Below are 19,412 nucleotides of genomic sequence, written 5' to 3' on the forward strand. Positions count from 1 at the left end.
ATTGGCTGACAGCACAACACCTGGGGGCTTCTACAGCAGAAGAACAACTTGACACAAAGGTGTCCATTTTTTCAAAGACATTTTATTAGTTACCAGCAGCTTTCTTTCCAATCAAACTTGTGGCATTTGAACATCCAATGTACAGTTCCAAACTTCGAGGCACCGTCATGTTAATTAGGTAAAACGACAATGCCCAAAAGTTCTTTTTCCTGCGAAAACTTTTGCGATGAGTTTTAATCAGCATAAGCCAGTCCTTGAGCAGTGAACTCTGCTTCAGAGATGATCCGGGGTGGGAAGAGACGGAGATGGGGGGAGAATGGGTGGCCCGCTGCTGCCGGCACACATCTCCTTGCTGGATGTCCTGCACAACCATTCATTTCTTCTTCTGGGCCTTCTCCGCAGCCTTGGTGGTCTTACCGCTCACTTCCTTAGTCTCCACAGCTTTGATGACGCCAACAGCCACAGTCTGCCTCATATCACGCACAGCGAAACGACCTGCGAGGACAAGAACGCGTTTGTCTCCAGAACTAAAGCTGGTGTGGGTCTGTCACCGCACTGGAGGAGAGCACTCACCAAGGGGAGGGTAACTAGAGAAGGGCTCCACCACCATGGGCTTGGTGGGAATCATTTTGACAATGGCGGCGTCTCCAGACTTGACAAATTTGGGGTTGTCCTCAAGCTTCTTGCCAGAACGACGGTCGATCTTCTCAATGAGCTCCTTGAACTTGCAGGCAATGTGAGCTGTGTGGCAGTCCAGCACAGGGGCGTAGCCTTCGTTGATCTGACCAGGGTGGTTCAGGATGATGACCTGGAGAGACAAGGTCATTACCAGCTGCAACCACCAACATTAAAGAAAACTAGCATACACACCTGAGCGTTGAAGTTATCAGCACCCTTGGGCGGGTCGTTCTTGCTGTCACCAGCGACATAACCGCGACGGATCTCCTTGACGGAAACGTTCTTCACGTTGAAGCCCACGTTGTCGCCGGGCACAGCCTCAACCAGAGACTCGTGGTGCATCTCCACAGACTTGACCTCAGTGGTCAGGTTGGGGGGAGCGAAGGTGACCACCATGCCGGGCTTCAGCACACCAGTCTCCACACGGCCGACGGGGACTGTTCCGATACCTGGGAAAGTGGTGAGAGCCCATGAGAAAATGCTGTGGTGGGCCTTGGAAGAAGACAGAACCATTCAGTCACCTCCAATTTTGTAGACATCCTGCAGAGGCAGACGAAGGGGCTTGTCGGTGGGGCGAGAAGGAGGAAGGATGGCATCCAGAGCCTCCAGCAGGGTGGTTCCACTGGCGTTGCCCTCCTTGCGCTCAATCTTCCATCCCTTGAACCAGCTCATCTACAAAGAAAAGGGTGAATCAAAAATGAAGTCTGCTCTGGCGTCTGTTAAACAGCAATTGAACCTCACCTTGTCACTGGTCTCCAGCATGTTGTCTCCATGCCACCCAGAGATGGGGACGAAGGCAACAGTGGCGGGGTTGTATCCGATCTTCTTGATGTAGGTGCTGACCTCCTTGGTGATTTCCTCAAAACGCTTCTGGCTGTAGGGGGGCTCAGTGGAGTCCATCTTGTTGACACCAACGATGAGCTGCTTCACGCCGAGGGTGAATGCCAGCAGGGCGTGCTCACGGGTCTGTCCGTTCTTGGAGATGCCGGCCTCAAACTCACCGACACCGGCGGCGACGATCAGCACGGCGCAGTCAGCCTGGCATCAAGAACTGTTACACACTGCCACACCCTAAAAACGTGACATGTATGCAAGATTGTGTCGAGATTACCTGAGAAGTGCCGGTGATCATGTTCTTGATGAAGTCCCTGTGTCCAGGAGCATCAATGATGGTCACGTAGTACTTGCTGGTCTCAAACTTCCACAGAGCGATGTCAATGGTGATACCACGCTCACGCTCAGCCTTCAGTTTGTCCAGCACCCAGGCGTACTTGAAGGAGCCCTTGCCCATCTGGTTTGCAACAAGTCAATTTTATTAAAGTGAACTCAATCCACTTAACATTTAGGTTGTCACCATTAGATTCAAATTGCCAATAACTGTTAACTTGAAAGATCTAAAGTGATGACTTTCAGATATTTTCTAAAATGACATCCAGGTTTATTCCATTGATGAAAGCTCTATGTACGCCAGTCAAGACTTTCATCAACTGCCTTTGACACGCTTACTCATCCAAGCTAAAAGTAATGCATTCAATACAACACAGTGCTCTCACCCTAAGCTTGAACTATTTGCATAGGCTTTGTGGACGCAGCGGTGACGCATGCGCATAAAGGACCACGCCCTTCTGTCGACTGCTCAGCTCGCCATGCCCGAGCCGCCATTTTGGAAGTGACTAGAAATTGGGGAGGATTTTCGCTCACCTCAGCGGCTTCCTTTTCGAACTTCTCGATGGTTCTCTTGTCGATGCCACCGCACTTGTAGATCAAGTGGCCGGTGGAGGTAGACTTTCCGGAGTCGACATGGCCAATGACCACGATGTTGATGTGGGTCTTTTCCTTAGGCATTGTTGGGAGTTTCTAGTCGGAGGACAAAAATAAACCTTTAGGGCGATTCATTTACAGCGGCTTGAGCCACTTGAGTCAAGGCATATTTGCCGCCTGACCAAACCGAGCAGTCATCGAACAAGAATGCACAGCCGCTGCTAGCATGCATGCTAGCATGCAAGCTAGCAGGCCTCGCCGGCCCACGGACACGTGTTCTACTTTGGGCCACGTCCTCACAAGAGTCATAATATGGCTCAATATTCACCGCAATGTGGACCACAACCACGACTGCCACCATATTAGATGAATCGGCGGTCCAATGAGGCGGGATGTGATGCCTTTGGCGGCCATTTCACTACAGTCCCTTTGTCCTTACGGCATCGGTCCACCGTGTTTAAGAAACCATTTTGCCTCAACATGTCGGCCAAACGTAAAAAATACACAGGATGTCGAATGCATTTTTATAAGATGGTTGTATAGAACAGACACACCATAATAAAACAGCGGGTTACATAACGATACTGAAGTCGGATGAACAATCACGGCACAACTACATAATTGCTGCTAGGACGACATCAGCCAACACGCCCGGAGGCGAAACTGCCTGAAGCCATTCAAATTGGACTTACCGGTGTTTCTGGGTTGTCGCGGCCAAAGCTGCTGCCCCTAGCCAGGTAACAGAAAGAGGACGATAGACCCTCGGCGGCAGCTTTTATACTGCATATGGGTACCCTTGGTTCCGGTTGCCCCCCTTCGCCCGGAGGCCCGCAAATCAAACTGCAGCCTCTGTGATATGCGTCATTACGTATCGTGATGGACCAAAGTACCCGGATGCTCGGCCATCGATGCGTTCACGTCCAAGTGAAACGCAGTAAATATGAGGGGATTCCTGCAATCGCATTTGTTTCAGTATATATGATCATATAAAGGTCTTATAAAGTCCGCACACTGACATTTTCTAGCCAGTAGTTTGTACCTAATCACTTTCATTTGACTTGTATTTCACAAAAGCAGAACAAAATGGTTGGCAATTGGATCCTCCCAATGTTAGAATGCAAAAGTGGCACCGAAGTGAATAGGACCATGGGCTGTCTACATCCCTGATCATTCGCACTGACAAGCGCAATGATTGAATTCAAACGTGATTTTTTTCCCGGGTGCCCTTTTCATTTGAAGTTGAATCATTCAAAGTGTCGGATTCTTGCTTCTTGCTGCCAAAAGCACACACGTTTATTACTGGGCCGCTGCCCTCAGTCAGCAGAGGCCGGCGCTGAATGAAAGAGGGCACACAGGTGAGCGAGAACAAATAAAAAGACAATGCAGCAAGGAATACGCCAGATGAGCCGGAGCTGTGTTCGCTATTTAAATGTACCGCCAGGGAAATTCATTTGGCAAAATCCAGCTTGTGTTTCCGTGACCTGACCTGAGACTTCGCCATTGGGTAACGCAAAAAAAAAAGCAACAGGTCGTGTCATGCTTTGGTATTTGAAGAGGCACGCTGATAAAGCACACCTGTCATTACCGGCGTGGGAGAGACCGTGACAGGAAAGCTTCGTGTTCAGGACTTCAGGACTCTCTACTTGGCTTCTCAAGGGCCGCCTGATCAGCCCAATAGCGATGAGTAGCTTGGAGCGCAGACCACCACCATGTATCCCACAAGACATTCTCCTATTGTATTAGACGTTAAATGTCCATTTCACTAACTATTTAAACAAAAGCAAGACCAGCACACGCTCACGTGAGTCACTGGTGTGAACCGTCGTCACGGCAACAGAGACCACGCAAGACTGAGAAAAGAAAAGATGTGGACACAGCGGCCACGTCAGCCATACATCATTTGGACATCTTCTCTCTTCCAATAAAGCTGGCATGTCCTGCTGCTCGTCGACGAACAGTCAGGCCAACACGGGAGTCATCGGGGAAATGAAGTGTAAATATTAACATCTAAGAGGAAAAATCTGCATTTTACAAGAATATGATGAGGAAAAATCACGGCATTTGTCATATATTTGAGACCAAATATGATCAAAATTTGGCTGTAGATAAAAAGCAAATATTTATTCTAATAAAGCCAAAATATTGTGGGGAAAAAAGTCATAATTAAGAGAAGAAAATGTGCCAAAACAAAGTTGAAATCATTGAAAAAATCCCTGCAGAAATGGAAATAAGTAAGTATCTCATGAGAATAAAGTCAAAATATTCCGAGAGCAAAGTCATAATTTTATGAGAACAAGCTTGAAATATTCAGAATAAAAACGTCATTTCCGTAGCATAGCCTTGAAATATACTCCCTCAAAAGCTGGAATATTATGAGAACCAAATCATAATTAGATACATAATGAGGTTGGGGAAAAGCTATAATGGGCTGCACATCGGCAAGTGGTTAGCGCGCAGGCCTAACGGCTTGGAGACCCGAGTTCGATTCCACCCTCGGCCATCACTGTGTGGAGTTTGCATATTCTGAAAAGTTTTCTAAAAGTTTTAATATTCTCAGAAATAAAGTCAGCATGCTTGGAAAACTATTTTGGGGAAAAAGCTACAATGTTAGGGAAAATCAACTGAAAATATGATGACAGCTGACATTATTAAAAGAAAAGGTTTCCAAAGCTTATTTAAGAAGTTGAAAGTATTTGGGAAAAAGCTATATATATAAGCTGTATATATATAAGCTCTATATATATAAGCTATATATATATAAGCTATATATATATATAAGCTATATATATATAAGCTATATATATATATAAGCTATATATATAATCAATAGGCCGTATCGCAAAGCTGAAATGCACCTTTCGTCAAATCCACGTGGACTTTGAACATATACTCCATCCTTACGGCTTGGTGTGGAGAGCATCATCACTGCCACTCCTGCAATAAGGTTTCCTTCTTTCCCCAGCATCGTGCCACCGGTAGAGTTCACGTGCTTTCAGGAGCACAGCGTGGTGTCGGGCGTGCAACAAAAGCCGGGTGAGATCGGGCTGATCGTCGGGCTCCGGGGCCTTTCAGGGGAGTGGCTGTGAGCGGCAATACCAGCGTGTGGTATGCTAACAGCGGGCCGGGAGACGCTGGATGCAAAGCAGGCACATTTGCAACACACAAGCCACTGTCCCGCACAACGAGGCCCCCACCCCCATCCCGAACCCACACCCCGTTGACGTGTGCGAGACTCATCGGAGAGGGTGTGGCGCCTTCACTCAAACATCCGCCCTGAAGGCTTCTTTTGTCGTTATCCAAGGTGCTCCCGAAAGTCAAATCTCTCCCGGTTAGCAACACAAGTCTCACCGAGCAAATGTAAAGAGGACTTGACAGGTTTAAGGTACATTGTGTGCACGAAAGATCAGCAATCATCGCGGGAAGGGGCTAGTGGGCTAGTGGGCGAGGATAGTGTGCTATCTAGTGTGCTATCTAGTGTGCTTGGGGTTGTTTTGAACCGTCTCTGGTCTCTGAGTTACTGAACAATAATAATAATAATAATCAAATCAAGTCATTGACAGGGCAGACTTCTTGAATCTGACTAATCATTATGATTACGTGAGAACAATCTTTGAAATAATCAACTATTAAATATTGTGTAAATGGGATGCAGACTTGTTAAAGGTTTCCATATTTGTTGTGGTGTATATTAAAACCGAGGATTTGTATGGAAAGAGTTGCAACAGTGATGAAATGGTATCTTTCAAAGTATTTCGCAACTAGCAGGTAAGGTAAATGTTATAGTTAAAAAACAGTCAAACAAAAGTTTTGTGTGAATGGGGCAAAGGGGGAATATTTAACCTGCAACACCGTGCTGACCTGGAACAACTTCCGGGTCGACGGTCATCGACCGGCTGATGCAAACGCCAGCAACAGGGCGGCACTTTCCAAACAATGAAGCTTAACAGTCATCTTTTGCCAATGAAAACATTTCACTGGAACCAACTAGTGTTGTTTTAGCAGCTTTACGCAGCTTTGTCGTTCCCATCGCTAGCTAGCAGCTATTGCCATTTGGGTTCTTCAGTGTCTATTTATTATTAGTTGGAGTTAACTGCATGCCAGGTTTTTGTGAATGTGTCAGGTCATTCATTTGCCATAAAAACAGTCAAAACAAATCCCAGGGGATGTGTGCGATTTGCATATTTGCGGTGAAACAAACGGTCAGCAATATGAAAAAGTCTTTTTTCCAACCTACAAATGGTTTCTCCCGCCCCCTGCTGGTCATAAAATGAAACAAAAACGAACACACAATCGTCCAAATGTGAGGGGAATGCTTGAGTGTGTTTTTTAATATTACAATTTCAAATCGTGTCCACAACAATAAAGTAGCTAAAGTATAAAACCAGCACCACAATTTAAGAGCAGGTTGCACCATCTTTGGCTTGTTAAATGTTTAAATCAAGATTTATGATGAATGAAAAGTGGTCTCATGAAAGTTTACTAAAAGAAGTATTCACTGCTACGCCCTCGTTCCTGATTCAAAGCAACCACTTCACTCATTGCTTCCAAAGGCTGCAGGATGTCTTCTTCAAAACAACATAGAAGGTGGTCGTACTTCCACACATCATACTTGCTTTGTGTCCAACGTCCGGCATAGTGCCTCCACGGGACATGTCCCACACACAACCAGGCAAAACAACAGCTAAAATGGCAAAAAGGCTGGAAATACAAACACAGATCCGCCTGTCCATCCATCCTCCTTCCCGTGTCAAGCTTTTCTTGTGTAATGTTTTGGAGTAATTACGGAAGAAATATGATGCGTCGTGGACATTTTGACCTGCATTAGAAGCCACCCAAGAAAGCTGACCCCGCTTCAAGTGTTGCCGTGGTGAGAAAAGAGAAGATGATGCTAATTCAAAAGTATCATGGAGCGTCTCATTGGTGGAGAGTGACAACCCGGTGCTGCGTTCACGTGGACACCGGGCGGCTGCTCTTCCTCTCAGCTCCTCCCTCGTCTTCCTCCGCCACGGCCCACGCTTGGATGTCGCCGCTGCCAAACAGAGCGTAGAAGAAGGCACCGCCCACATTGATGGCGGCGGAGACCTGGAAGACTTTCCTCCAGCCTGCCATGGTGTGCTGGCGACCACAGAGCAACAAGACTTATTTCTTCCCCCAAGGACATGCAAGCCTCTTTTTACAAAAAAGACGTACGTCCTCAGTGAAATATCCTGTCACGATGGGGGCGACCACACCGGGAACGGTGCCGAACATGTTGGTGATTCCCAGGAGGAAGCCAGCATACCTGCCCAGGAGACACGTGCTTCAGTCTGACGCATGTACCGTGGAGGTCTGCACCCACCTCGGGGCGATGTCTATCTGGTTGAGGAAGACCCCGGGCGCGCTGGTGCCCGCTGTGGCCGACGAGAGCGTGAGGAAGGTGACGGTGAGGACGTGGTCGCAGCCGGCGTAGGCCAGCGCCAGCAGGAAGCCGGCAGGAGGAAGCATACCTGCAGAGAGGGACGCCATGGAGGCAGGAAGGCGGAGCAGGAAGGCGGAGCATAAAGCCAGCGGTGAGCTTTATTGTACCTGTCAGCGTAAAGAGCTTGCGTACGGTCGTGACGCTGAACACCTTCCTCTCGATGAGGCTGTCGGCCAAGATGCCGGTGAGCAAGGAGCCCATCCAGGACGCCAGGTAGGGCAGAGCGGACAGGAAGCCATTCTGGAGAAACGTAAACAACCGCAATGCAAGCAAGTCATCTCACCGGCACACACCCAGTGCAAAACTTCCAAAAAGAAATAGGTCCGTCTGACTTGCTTCATGAAAGAGCGCCAGTTCCACTCCGCCCTACACGTACTAAACCGTTTTGCACCGTGCTACGCCGTGTTGCACCGTGCTACGCCGTGTTGCACCGTGCTACGCCGTGCTACGCCGTGCTACGCCGTGCTACGCCGTGCTACGCCGTGCTACGCCGTGCTGCCTCATTCAGGGGCAAAGCTCACCGACTTGAGGTCAAAGTGCAGGATGTTGTTCATGTAGGTGGGCAGGGAGGTGAGCAGCGTGTAGAAGGACCAGTTGAAGCACATCTGCGTGACGACGATGGCCCACAGCGGCACTGACGTCATCATGCGTAGAAGCGGCACCGACCAGCCGTGGCCCCCACCCTGCCAGTTTCACAAGCATCAACAGGAGCGTAAAAAGCAGCGCCAGTGGGGGCTTGTTTACCTGGTTCCCCACGGAGGAGACAATGTAATCTCTCTCCTCCTGGCTGATGCGCCTGTGGGTGCGGGGGTCGTCTGACACCAGCATGAACCAGAGGACCGCCCACACGCAGCCGGCGCCCCCTGGGGGAGATGCAGAAAGGAGGACCGTTAACATGAAAAAGCCATTTGATGGGAAACGACAGCGAGCTTCACCACAGAGGTAGAAGACGGCGGGCCAGCCCAGCGCCTGGCAGAGGAAGCCGGTCAGAGGCAGAGCCACGAAGGCTCCGAAGTTGGACCCGGACCCCGACAGCGTGATGAGACGGGAGCGCTCCAGAGGCGGAGCCCAGTGGGCCCACATGGCCATCATGGCTGGGAACGTCACACCCTGCAAAAACATGGCAGGCCATGCAATGGGGAGCTTTGATGGACTTATAGGGGATCCCAATCCGTATGTGAAACATATTCCTTTCCCTTTTCTGTGCACCCTCGCGAGGATAAGTGGTAGAAAACGAATGAACGAATGAATGAATATCCCAATTTTTGTCAGTGGCGCAGTCCGGCGCACCCACGCCTCTGCCCCTCCCACCGGCACAAGTGGCAAAGAGTGCGGAGGGTTTAACACAGCCGAGTGTAATCTCAACCACTCAAACCAACGCCAGGGCCCACTGGACTGCACATCCCCACGTAGACCGCCTCACGGGACACGTCGTCTCTTCCGTCAAACACAGCAGCAGGCTAATCCAGGCTAAAACAGGCTAAGACAGGCTAAACCAGGCTAAGACAGGCTAAACCAGGCTAAACCAGGCGAATCCAGCCTTCGTGCTTGAGATCCACCTGCGTTCCCGCTCCATCATGCCAAACAGGACAAGCTTTCATGGTGTATCTCTTCCTCCCCCTCCTTGCATGGACTCCATCTTTTCAGATCACGTTAAGAATAAAGGGCAAGGGGGGGGGCATCGTTTCCCTAAATAAATTTGAAATTTGCTGTGAAATTTTGAAATTAGAAATTTTAGAAGTGAAGACAGACACATGACAGCTCCACCCATCACAATAAAGGGCGTACTTGTGGCCATGTTTAGGTGTGCTACAGCGTGCTTACTAACAAGGCCAAACAGGTCGTGGCAAATTTATTTCTGGCGGTCCAAACGTATTTGTGGTGGGCCCCTACAAATAAGTGCATGATGAATGAATGCGTGTGAATATTTGGTAAGAAGACCACACACTGACCTCCCCCAGGCCCTCCAGCGCACGCAGGGCAAACAGCCAGTAGGGCCCCCACTGGGCGGCCAGTGGGGTGAGGATGGTGAGAGCGGCGGTGCCCAGGACACCCAAACCGAGGAAGATGCTCCCTCCGTAATGGCCCGACAGGTAACCACCGGGGATCTGTGTGCACAGGTAGCCAAAGAAGAAAGCCCCCAGAAGCCAGCCTTGAGTCTCCGAGTCCCACGGGTACTGGGGGGTCTGGGCGTGTAGAAAAGGAGGCATCATCTGTATTTGTTTAAACGCTGCATTGTGCCGCCCATCGGCATTACCCCGTCAGGCTGCTCAAACGCCCCACTGCTGTTCTCCCACCCGGCAGGAAGCGGACAGGCGTGGGCGACAGAGCTGTTGCGGCCCAGCCCGGCATCAGAGGTGTTCACCATGGCCACCATGGCCACGCTGAGGTTGACGCGCAGGCCGTAGACCACGGTGAAGCCCAGGAACATCAGGATGGCCAGATTGAAGCGAGCCGAGCAACACCGAGGAGGAACTGGAGGAGGATGGGAGCTGTTAGCTTGTTGCTGGCGTTTGAGCTAGCGCAGGGCGTCTTTAGCGCACCCGTGTCATCGCGGAGGAGCGGCTCCACGTCTTCGCTCTCGTCAGGAGAGGCAGCGTTGATGGAGCAGCTGTTTGGCGGTGGCATGGCGGCATCAAGACAGTCCTGGAGGGGAATCACTGAGCCATCGCGTGCGTGGGAAAGATGCTGGCGGCAGACAAAATGGATGTGACATCATTTCAATATTTCAACAGAGTTCATGGCGGTTAGTCACGCCTCGCTCCATCGACTGGCGCAGAAAGCAACAACTTTGGGATCAATCAGCACACATCAATCAATCAATCACGTACAAGAAGGAAAGAAGAAAGACAAAAGGTGACCTACTTCCTAGATATGTTCCATGTATGCTACAGATAGAGGAACCACGTGACCTGTCTGTGGTTCCACCAGGACATTTTTCTCCTTGCCTTGCAGAAACAAATCACTACACTATCATCCGTACATTTGCTCTGGAGTGTGGCCTTTACGGTCTACTCCAAAACCAAAGTTCTACAGAATTTAACAAGTCAAATAACGACCAAAAGAGCCCAAGGCAGAGTTTGTATCTTATCTTGCATCCTCCAAACAGGGACTTTGGAGCAAAAGAATGAATCCTTGGAGGTCCTTGGCATTTAGCCTGAACTAACTAACCCCTGTGATGTCCCCGCTACTTCATGATGTCTTGTCTTCAAATGTCTTGGTATTTCATGAAAAAATAACATTCATCCAATACACGCCGAATGCGAGTCCACGTAAAACTAGCTAGCTGCACCTTCGCTAATACTGCCTTTGAAAAAATGTGAAGGGATAAAAGTTAGCAAAGAACTTACACTGACGTTACATGTGAGTCGCTAAAAGGAAAGAAACACATTCGAGTCTTGTCGACTCCATGAAAACATCTTGACACGACTCGGCTTTGTTTTCCTGTCTCGACCGAGCACGAGTCACAGCAGCGATGACGTAGACGGGGCGTTTTGCGGAAGCGAAGACCATAGAAAGGACTACAAAAATGGCCGCTCTTGACTCCACTATGGTTCGTGTACAACTGCGCAGCATCACACCGGAGGCTGTTGCCAGTGTTTGTATGTACGTTCTTTATTTACCAATCAAGAGCGTCGTAATATTTCAAAATAATTATCGTGTTTGTATGTACGTTCTTTATTTACCAATCAAGAGCGTGGTAATATTTCAAAATAAATATCGTCAATATGTCCTTTGATTTTTTTACTGTTATTTCGGCGGAAAAGCTATTGACACGGCAACGAATCCATCACGGCGTTTTCTCTTGTCTGGCAAGCAGTCGTCTCTGTTTTGTTTTGTTTGTTGGTCGCTTTTCCAGGCGACAAAAAGTGACTTAAAGGACGTTCTTCATGGATCACAGCAAGATAAGGACTGTTTTCGAGTACATTAGTCCACAAAAGAAAACGTTTGCCACCCGCATACACACAGATACACACAGAAGAGTATCTTTTGTAGTTCAACTTTGTCTCTTAATACTTGATTTGGGCGTGCAAGGACACAATCCATCCAAAGATATCGCCGTGGATTTCCTTGGATTGTATTTATACATATTACATATATATTTATACACATATGCATGTTGCAGCATCTGTGGCACTTTATGAGGAGGCTAAACCGAAATAACATCCAGCGACAACAAAAGAGGCTCAAAGGCACAAAGGCACAGTGTCAGTCATCGTGTGTGTCTTTGCATCATTTGGCCACTTGATGGCACTGTTGGCTGTCCCGCCCACAGCCTACGTCAGGTCTTCTCGTGAGTGCACGTGCATGGTGTCACCCGTCAAAATGGCCACCAGAGAGCGGCAGACGAGCCCTAGATCTGTAGGTCGGTAGGTGCCCGCCTGCAGCCGCTGCCCCCGCTGCTGGCCGCCGACACCCGCCTGTTGGGGGAGGACGCGGGGGGGCTGTTGCTGTTGCTGTTGCGACTCTGTCGAGAGCCAGAGCTCAGGTCGCCGCCAGATTCCGGGCTCTGCGCCCCGCCGGGCCTCCTCACACTGTCCGACCTGGAGAACAGGTTCCTCGCTCGGGGCCCCGGCGCACCGCGCTGCTTGGTGGAGCCGCCCTGGTAGGAGTCTCCACTGTCTGAGGTGTTGCCCTCAGGCACCGTGGAGCAGTTCCACTGTGGACCGGGCCTCCTGGACTTGCGGGCCATGGCAGATAGGACGGTGCCCGAGGTGGAGTGTGGCTCCGGGAGCGTGGGATACTCGTCCTGGTCCTCCTCGGGTTCCTCCTGGTTGTCGCCTTGTGGGGAGCGGGTGTCGCTGCTGGTGTTGTTTGAGTTTTGATCGGTGGGGCTGGGGACGCCCTCCTTGCTGGCGCCCGGCTTGGTGCCCGGATCGTCCTGGATGGGAACGAAGGCGGAGGAGGCATTGAGCAGCGGGTAGTTGGGCCCGTTGCCTTGCTTCTCCAGCAGCAGTGTGTAGCTGCTGGGCGCTGTGGGGATGGTGGTCTTCCGGCCCACCGAGGTGCCCACGCAGACCTGGTGCACCACCGAGTTCTTTTTGTACTTGTTGACGTAGTAGTCATCCAGTTCCTCCTTGATATGCGGGTAGTAGTCCTGGATGCCCTTCTTCAGCTTCTTGTAGCCCAGGTGCATGATCTCCAGCAGGCTGAGGAACAAGGAGATGCAGGCGATCACCTGCATGAACATCATGAACACCGTCTTCTCGGTGGGCCGGGACACGAAGCAGTCCACCACGTTGGGGCAGGGCTCCCGCTCGCACTTGTAGAGGGGGCTCAGGCGGTGCCCGTAGAGGAGGAACTGGCCCATCATGAAGCTGACCTCCACCACCGAGCGGGTGACGATGTGCGCCACGTAGGTACACAAGAGCGAGCCCCTCAGTGGCGCCTTGTTCAGCTTGCCCTGCTCCAGCTGCCTCATCTCCTTCTCGATACGCCGCCGCGCCTCCGCCAGCTCCGTGTCCACCGCCTCCAGCTCTCGCCGCAGCGCCACCTTCTTGCAGTGGCGCTCCTTCTCCAGGGCGCGCAGCTGGTAGATGGCGTGGCCCATGTAGACCAGCGAGGGCGAGGACACAAAGATGACCTGCAGCACCCAGTAGCGGATGAGCGAGATGGGGAAGGCCTGGTCGTAACAAACGTTGCGGCAGCCTGGCTGCTCCGTGTTGCAGATGAAGTCCGACTGCTCGTCGTTCCACACGTCCTCGGCGGCCACGCCCAACACCAGCATGCGGAATATGAACAGGATGGTCAGCCAGATCTTGCCCACCATGGTGGAGTGGATGTGCACCTCCTCCAAGATGCCTCCCAGGAAGTTCCAGTCACCCATTCTCGCTTTTTGGCTTACATCAGAAGACCTACAAGGATGGAGAAGAACAGTTGTTACCTCCAAAAACAGACTCTATTGTTCTACTGTCTTATGGTGACATAGAATGGCTGCCAAGCCAACGGCAGGCAGCATCCTCCATCTTCCATCCTCCACCACCCACTCTCCATCCTTCATCCTCCATCTTCCACCACCCACTCTCCATCCTTCATCCTCCATCTTCCACCACCCACTCTCCATCCTTCATCCTCCATCTTCCATCCTCCACTACCCATTCTCCACCTTCCATCTTCCACCACCCATTCTCCATCCTCCACCACCCACTCCATCCTCCATCGTCCATCCTCTACCACCCATTCTCCATCCTCCACTTTCCATCTTCCATCCTCCACTTTCCATCTTCCATCCTCCATCTTCCACCCCCACCCGTGGCTTATTCTGTGCAGCTTCTGTACACCCCATATAGAAGCAGAAGGTTGAGGAAAGGTGAAGAAGTTGTGGGACATTTCAGTTGAGCTTCAGCATTGTTTGGCACGTCCTCTCCAACAGCTTCATCAGTCAATCGATTTGACTTTTACAATTTACAATATACCGAGGCCCAATAAAAGACCAAAACAAGCTGCGGGCTGAAAATGGCTTCCTGGTGCCACTTTGGACACCCCAGGTGCAGACCAAAGTTGCGCCCTGAGAAGATAAGGGACACACACGCAAGCATACGTCTATCCAGAGATGCAGAACGACGACGGCGGGACAAGCGAAGGCCAAAATCATCCAACCTCCGAGCTCTCCATCGTGCCCCGAGACAGCATTAAGATGAGAGTCCAAAACTCACCTTTCAGACTGGAAGGCTTGTCTCTCTCCAGTCCAAGAGCTACCAAAGCCAAGGACGGAGCACCACCATGCCGGCCCGGACCGTCGCTGCTGAAAGCCGGACAAAACTAACTAATGATCCGTGCCAGCTTCTAGCCAGAGAACAATCGATAGGTGCCGAGCTCTGCTCCGATTTCCCTCGCAGCCAACACCAGCTGGAAAAACATCTCGCTTCCTTCCAGCTTCCATCTACTGCTTGAAGATAGCCTCCGTCATGGAAGACCCCCAGGAACGCAGTCCCCACCTTTGCATCAAAACATCACACAAAATATCAGAACTCAGCTACCGTTCTTCCTTTCCATTCAAATTCTCCACTGGAACTCTCTCCCTCACCGATCATTCGCTCATCCATTTTCTACCGCTTATCCTCACCAGGGTCGCAGGGGGTGCTGGAGCCTACCCCAGCTGTCTTGGGGCAAGAGGTGGGGTCCACCCTGCACTGGTGGCCAGCCAATCCCATAGACAAACAACCATTCACACTCACATTCATACCTATGGACAATTTGGAGCGGCCTCTTAACCTAGCATGTGTTTGGAAGGGGGGAGGGAAGCGGAGTACCCGGAGAAAAGCCACGCATGCACGGGGAGAACATGCAAACTACGGGGGAGGGAAGCGGAGTACCCGGAGAAAACCCACGCATGCACGGGGAGAACATGCAAACTCCACACAGAGATGGCCGAGGGTGGAATTGAACTCAGGTCTCCGAGCTGTGAGGCCTGCGTGCTGACCAACATGCACCTTCCAGCAGGTCCTCACGTGGTCCTGCTCATGTGAAAACACTCAAAGGCGCGTCGTCTCGCTTGTGACATAACATTTTTAAATAAAGCAACATTCCTTTGGCTTTTCATGTTTTAAACAATTACTTTTCATTTCCATTCACTTTTCCAGTGTCCGTCAAAATGACGTGCACGTTCTTCTGGCCAATTCTCATTCTTCTGGCCAATTATGCAACAAGTCCTTCTGTCAGCATGGCATGGACCTTCCAAATAAGCTAGTCATTTATTCTTCTCTTCCCCGTGAGTGATGGAGGCCATCATGTCAACACGGTGGAATTGACATCATTTTGGTCGATGGGGTGTGTCCCATTTCACGCATGGCCACCCCCCACCCCCGCAGCCATCCCCATTAAAAAGAGAAGATCAATGGGTAGGGTTTGCTTTGTGCAGGAAGAGATGTGATGACACAAGAAAGGTTTATTCAGGCAGAGTTTATTATTAAAGAGAAAGGCGTCTTCCTGTCCCACATAAAACATACACTTTCTCCACCATCCAGCCGCAAGAGAACTTGGTGAAGTTGATCGCAAAAGAAAAGAAATTGGCAGAGAGAGAGAGAGAGAGAGATGGGTGACTGAGCTTTCATGGAAGGTAAGTCATTGAATGAAAAAAAAAGGAAGATGTAAAATACCTGTACTAAAAGTGGATGCAAAGTAGTTTAAAAGGAAAGCTGGGAGAAAAAAAAAAAAAAAAAAAAAAGATTCCTGGCAACAGCCCCCCCCTCTCTCCACCAGGTGACCAAAAACATCCAAATGTTGTCAAGTGTCCGTGTGATGTTCCACTCACGTAGAAAAGAACTAAAGACCAAACTCCATCCCACCAGACGGACCACGCCTCTCCTAGCGTCCTCCTGACTTGCGTCCCGCCCAGGAGCGGGAGCGCGAGCTCGACCGTGATGCGGAGCGGGACCTGGAGCGGGACGGGGAGCGGGTCGGCCGGGCGTCTTCATCTGCGTAGTTGGATGCCGACGCTGGCTTGGCGGACTCGTGGGGGGACATGGACCTGGAGGCTGACCTTCCTTTGGACTCCCGCTGAGGCCTCTGAGGTCTGGATCTCAACACAAACATCAAAAAGGCTCAAAAAGGCCAAAAGGCTCCTCGTCCATCCTTGATGACACCTCTTTGATTCCACAGCCCACTTGGGCATCGTTTCCAACCTTCTAGTTCACATTCTAACACAGCCCTCTAGACAGGAAATAACACTCCCACCACAGCCTAACACGGACAGGAAGTGACATCATTTCAAGATGCAATAAAAGGTCATCAAGCATTACTTCCACCCCTGGTGGCCAACGTTAACACTGCATGCATAATTCAATACTGCAAGAGGCGCTCATGCTCCGAGGTGGTCTCCATCTTAAGTACGCATGTGATGACGGTACGAGGAAGAAGGTTACCTTTCATCATCGCGACCTCTGCTTCCTCCTCGTCCGTACTGGTGTCCCCGAGATCTGCAGAGGCAGCATTTCTTCATCAGACATGACCGAGCGGGCACGAAATGGTGAGCTCATACGCAAACGTACTCTCGTGGGCTGTCGGAGCGCCGGCGGCAGCGGCGGTCGTAGGAGGGGCTACGCGACCTGTAGCGCTCGTAGCTGCGGCTGCGTGAGCGCCTGCGCCGGCTGTCGCGATCGTAGTCGTCGTAGCGGGACGACCTGCCCGGGGAGCGCCGCTCCTTGGTTTTCATCTGATTGGGCGCTAGTGGAAAAATTGACAAATACAAGGTATGTTGGTGCTGCAGAGCCATGCCAAAGATTTTACCACAGGGAGCACTCACTCTTTCGATCCCCCTGAGCAAACTGGATCTCGATCTGGCGGCCGCACACCCACTTCCTGTCCAGGCTATGGAGTGCATCCTCTGCATCGCGCACGTCCTCAAACATGCTGAGTGGTTAAGGGTTTGCACCAACGCCATTTCTCTTGGAGATGAATCATGTATGTAGCTAGCTAGCTAGCATGAACATCCTGGCTTTACGTTAGCTTAGCTGGTGTTAAGGAGACCTACACAGCCCTCACATTTCAAACATTTTTATCACACCAAGTCTTAAGGAGTAGATTTTAGAGTAGTCGGTGGACAATAAAATATCTGCCAACATAAGAGACTCTGGTCTAGCCTGCAGTCAGGGCGGCGGCGGTAGCGTCACGGTGCTTGGCGGTAGCGTCACGGTGCTTGGCGGTAGCGTCACGGTGCTTGGCGGTAGCGTCACGGTGCTTGGCGGTAGCGTCACGGTGCTTGGCGGTAGCGTCACGGTGCTTGGCGGTAGCCAACACGCTTCCATAAACAGCCGCACGTGTCAAGGAAGTACATGGCGTGCGCCCGTGCGGCTCCACCGAGGAGCAGTGAGTGCAGCGAGGAAAAGGAAGTGAAAATGATCATGAGAAGGGAGGAGAGAGGAAAGGCCCCCACGGTGATTGATTCCGCACGCCGTTCCAAGGAGATGAGAAGAGTTGTTTATCGTGCGCCGTCTTTTTAATTTGTAGCTAGAGGTTCCGTCTACTCCTTGTGATCCTCAGGGCGCCTGTACGTGCACCCGACTACTCTGAAATGGAGTATGGTCTGTGTGGATAAAAGTGTTGGTGAAATGTGAGGCTTTTAGGGAGATTTGGAAAAGACAAATCATTTCACAACAATCTCTGATTCAACTCATCTGATTTGGGAAAAGCTGCTGACTTGTCTTGGCAGGATACAAAACTTATTCAGACTTGTTACCTTGCTTGACTTCATCTTGACCTTTAAGCTCTTTAATCGACTCCCACAGAGAGCGACTTGGGTTCCCCGCTTGACTCTTTGCTTTAAACACTTTTTCTCTGCTTTTGCCGAGCTCTGTCTCCGTCCCCTTTATCCTCTTCATGCTTTATTCTCTCCCAAACCTTTTCCCCTCCCTGTTCCTGCAGGTCTGTGCGCCTGGTCTTTACCGCTACGCTACACGGGTCTTTGTTACTCTTTGTGGCCGCTTTCCACAACGGGATGCTTTTACATTTTCTGAAGCGATAACAGAGAAATGATATGAAGGTTAGATAGTTAAGCAGATGAGGTGCAAGAAAACATCACAAATCTTCTCGGGGGGCCATTTGTTAGCAGGAGCACAGAAAGGATATTGAATGTATGCAAATCCTCTTGGTTGACGGGTATAGAAGTCAAGTGGGATGTAGACATCAACTACTGGCCCATAGCGGCCAAATTCACGCCGCAAATCCTCAGGCCTGAACACCGTAAATACAAATGTAACTCAGGCGGCCATCACTCCATCAATGACCTTCAAGGGGCAGTTCACCACATTGTCTTACCTGGACGCCAGTTTCCATGTTAACACTTTAGTTCCCATTTTGGGTGAACTGCCTCTTTTTGTCTCACACTCACATTAATAAATAAATAATAAATAAAAAAACCAGGCCCAGTGAATCGAAGTGAAAAATAAAATGTCTATAAAATATTTGCAATTGCCAATGAAATAGACCGTGCAGCTTTGGAAATAACGATCAAATCAAATTGTGGCCAATCTGTGAATCCAAAACACATGACTACATTCTATGCACGGTCATCCGTTTGGATACCATAGAAAATAGATCATATGCTATCATGACAAAGAAAAAGAGTAAACAGCATCAGTCAGATGCGTGTACTTTATATTTTCATACGTCACATGTCTGAGACCACCGCCAACGTGAGATTGGGGCCTCTGCTAGCCGGCTAGGCTAACTATCTAGCTAGCGTCAACTTCTAGTCGAGCTGCGATCGAGACGGCAAATTTGGACTCACCTGGACTCGTCAGATATGTTTCTGACAAACAAGGACGTGTTCGGGGGACGCATGTATCTGGCCATGGGGCTGAACCTTCCTGTTTGGAGCTTGTTTTGGTGAGGAGCGGCAGAAGCGTGCGCTTGCTAAATGCGGATGGAGCTCTTCTTCGACGCTCGCCGCAATGCAGTCGAGGCAAGCGGCGACGCCCCCACAGGTCTTAATTGGTATTACACCGATAAGGGAAACAAGAACCGCCGCTTTGTTTGATTGGTAACCATTTATCATCTTTATTCGGTTATCATCTTT

At 50.3% G+C, this 19,412-nt stretch overlaps 4 protein-coding genes across 7 annotated transcripts; all 4 read right to left on the reverse strand.

Moving 5' to 3' along the window:
• Nucleotides 1-62: 62 nt before the first annotated feature.
• LOC131101847 (elongation factor 1-alpha) lies at nt 63-3,299 on the reverse strand. Its single transcript, XM_058047229.1, has 8 exons — nt 3,132-3,299; nt 2,380-2,535; nt 1,790-1,969; nt 1,420-1,716; nt 1,200-1,350; nt 871-1,127; nt 574-808; nt 63-495 (listed from the first exon to the last, which is right to left on the reverse strand). Exons 2-8 carry the CDS (start codon nt 2,521-2,523, stop codon nt 374-376), a joined length of 1,386 nt encoding a protein of 461 aa, XP_057903212.1. The 5' UTR covers nt 2,524-2,535; nt 3,132-3,299; the 3' UTR covers nt 63-373.
• A 3,421-nt stretch (nt 3,300-6,720) lies between these two features.
• si:ch1073-513e17.1 (sialin) lies at nt 6,721-11,412 on the reverse strand. 2 transcript variants are annotated; one of them, XM_058048028.1, is made up of 11 exons: nt 11,248-11,412; nt 10,441-10,585; nt 10,155-10,372; nt 9,850-10,083; nt 8,833-9,007; nt 8,642-8,760; nt 8,419-8,580; nt 8,005-8,137; nt 7,778-7,925; nt 7,630-7,720; nt 6,721-7,554 (listed from the first exon to the last, which is right to left on the reverse strand). In XM_058048028.1, exons 2-11 carry the CDS (start codon nt 10,523-10,525, stop codon nt 7,387-7,389), a joined length of 1,533 nt encoding a protein of 510 aa, XP_057904011.1. In that variant the 5' UTR covers nt 10,526-10,585; nt 11,248-11,412; the 3' UTR covers nt 6,721-7,386. The 2 variants fall into 2 exon arrangements, with proteins under 2 accessions (XP_057904011.1, XP_057904012.1); XM_058048029.1 differs by having other exon boundaries at nt 10,763-11,366.
• Nucleotides 11,413-11,495: 83 nt separating this feature from the next.
• LOC131102388 (gap junction alpha-9 protein-like) lies at nt 11,496-15,893 on the reverse strand. The gene is made up of 3 exons (XM_058048030.1): nt 14,925-15,893; nt 14,554-14,835; nt 11,496-13,752 (listed from the first exon to the last, which is right to left on the reverse strand). The coding sequence occupies exon 3, from the start codon at nt 13,722-13,724 to the stop codon at nt 12,252-12,254; it is 1,473 nt and encodes a 490-aa protein (XP_057904013.1). The 5' UTR covers nt 13,725-13,752; nt 14,554-14,835; nt 14,925-15,893; the 3' UTR covers nt 11,496-12,251.
• Nucleotides 15,894-16,045: 152 nt separating this feature from the next.
• On the reverse strand, nt 16,046-19,280 carry LOC131102389 (serine/arginine-rich splicing factor 10-like). Of its 3 annotated transcripts, none has more exons than XM_058048032.1 (6): nt 19,125-19,280; nt 18,464-18,568; nt 17,142-17,245; nt 16,888-17,062; nt 16,762-16,815; nt 16,046-16,412 (listed from the first exon to the last, which is right to left on the reverse strand). In XM_058048032.1, the coding sequence occupies exons 1-6, from the start codon at nt 19,187-19,189 to the stop codon at nt 16,205-16,207; spliced, it is 711 nt and encodes a 236-aa protein (XP_057904015.1). In that variant the 5' UTR covers nt 19,190-19,280; the 3' UTR covers nt 16,046-16,204. The 3 variants fall into 3 exon arrangements, with proteins under 3 accessions (XP_057904015.1, XP_057904014.1, XP_057904016.1); XM_058048031.1 differs by having other exon boundaries at nt 16,046-16,418; XM_058048033.1 differs by lacking the exon at nt 19,125-19,280 and adding an exon at nt 18,653-19,116 and having other exon boundaries at nt 16,046-16,418.
• Nucleotides 19,281-19,412: the final 132 nt, after the last annotated feature.

This window comes from Doryrhamphus excisus, chromosome 14 (assembly GCF_030265055.1).
Source record: "Doryrhamphus excisus isolate RoL2022-K1 chromosome 14, RoL_Dexc_1.0, whole genome shotgun sequence".
NCBI classification, from domain to species: domain Eukaryota; kingdom Metazoa; phylum Chordata; class Actinopteri; order Syngnathiformes; family Syngnathidae; genus Doryrhamphus; species Doryrhamphus excisus.

What these genes read in the sequence shown, in the direction of transcription:
- LOC131101847 (XM_058047229.1), bottom strand. Translation starts at nt 2,523, where the DNA reads ATGCCTAAGGAAAAGACCCACATCAACATCGTGGTCATTGGCCATGTC. An exon ending in TCGAAAAGGAAGCCGCTGAG is followed by an intron (nt 1,970 to 2,379) that starts GTGAGCGAAAAT and finishes GTTGCAAACCAG; the next exon opens with ATGGGCAAGGGCTCCTTCAA. An exon ending in TGATCACCGGCACTTCTCAG is followed by an intron (nt 1,717 to 1,789) that starts GTAATCTCGACA and finishes TCTTGATGCCAG; the next exon opens with GCTGACTGCGCCGTGCTGAT.
- si:ch1073-513e17.1 (XM_058048028.1), bottom strand. Translation starts at nt 10,525, where the DNA reads ATGCCACCGCCAAACAGCTGCTCCATCAACGCTGCCTCTCCTGACGAG. An exon ending in GCTCCTCCGCGATGACACGG is followed by an intron (nt 10,373 to 10,440) that starts GTGCGCTAAAGA and finishes ATCCTCCTCCAG; the next exon opens with TTCCTCCTCGGTGTTGCTCG. An exon ending in TCTCCTCCGTGGGGAACCAG is followed by an intron (nt 8,581 to 8,641) that starts GTAAACAAGCCC and finishes TGAAACTGGCAG; the next exon opens with GGTGGGGGCCACGGCTGGTC.
- LOC131102388 (XM_058048030.1), bottom strand. Translation starts at nt 13,724, where the DNA reads ATGGGTGACTGGAACTTCCTGGGAGGCATCTTGGAGGAGGTGCACATC.
- LOC131102389 (XM_058048031.1), bottom strand. Translation starts at nt 19,189, where the DNA reads ATGGCCAGATACATGCGTCCCCCGAACACGTCCTTGTTTGTCAGAAAC. An exon ending in CGCTCCGACAGCCCACGAGA is followed by an intron (nt 16,816 to 16,887) that starts GTACGTTTGCGT and finishes CTGCCTCTGCAG; the next exon opens with ATCTCGGGGACACCAGTACG. An exon ending in AGAGGTCGCGATGATGAAAG is followed by an intron (nt 16,419 to 16,761) that starts GTAACCTTCTTC and finishes GTTTGTGTTGAG; the next exon opens with ATCCAGACCTCAGAGGCCTC.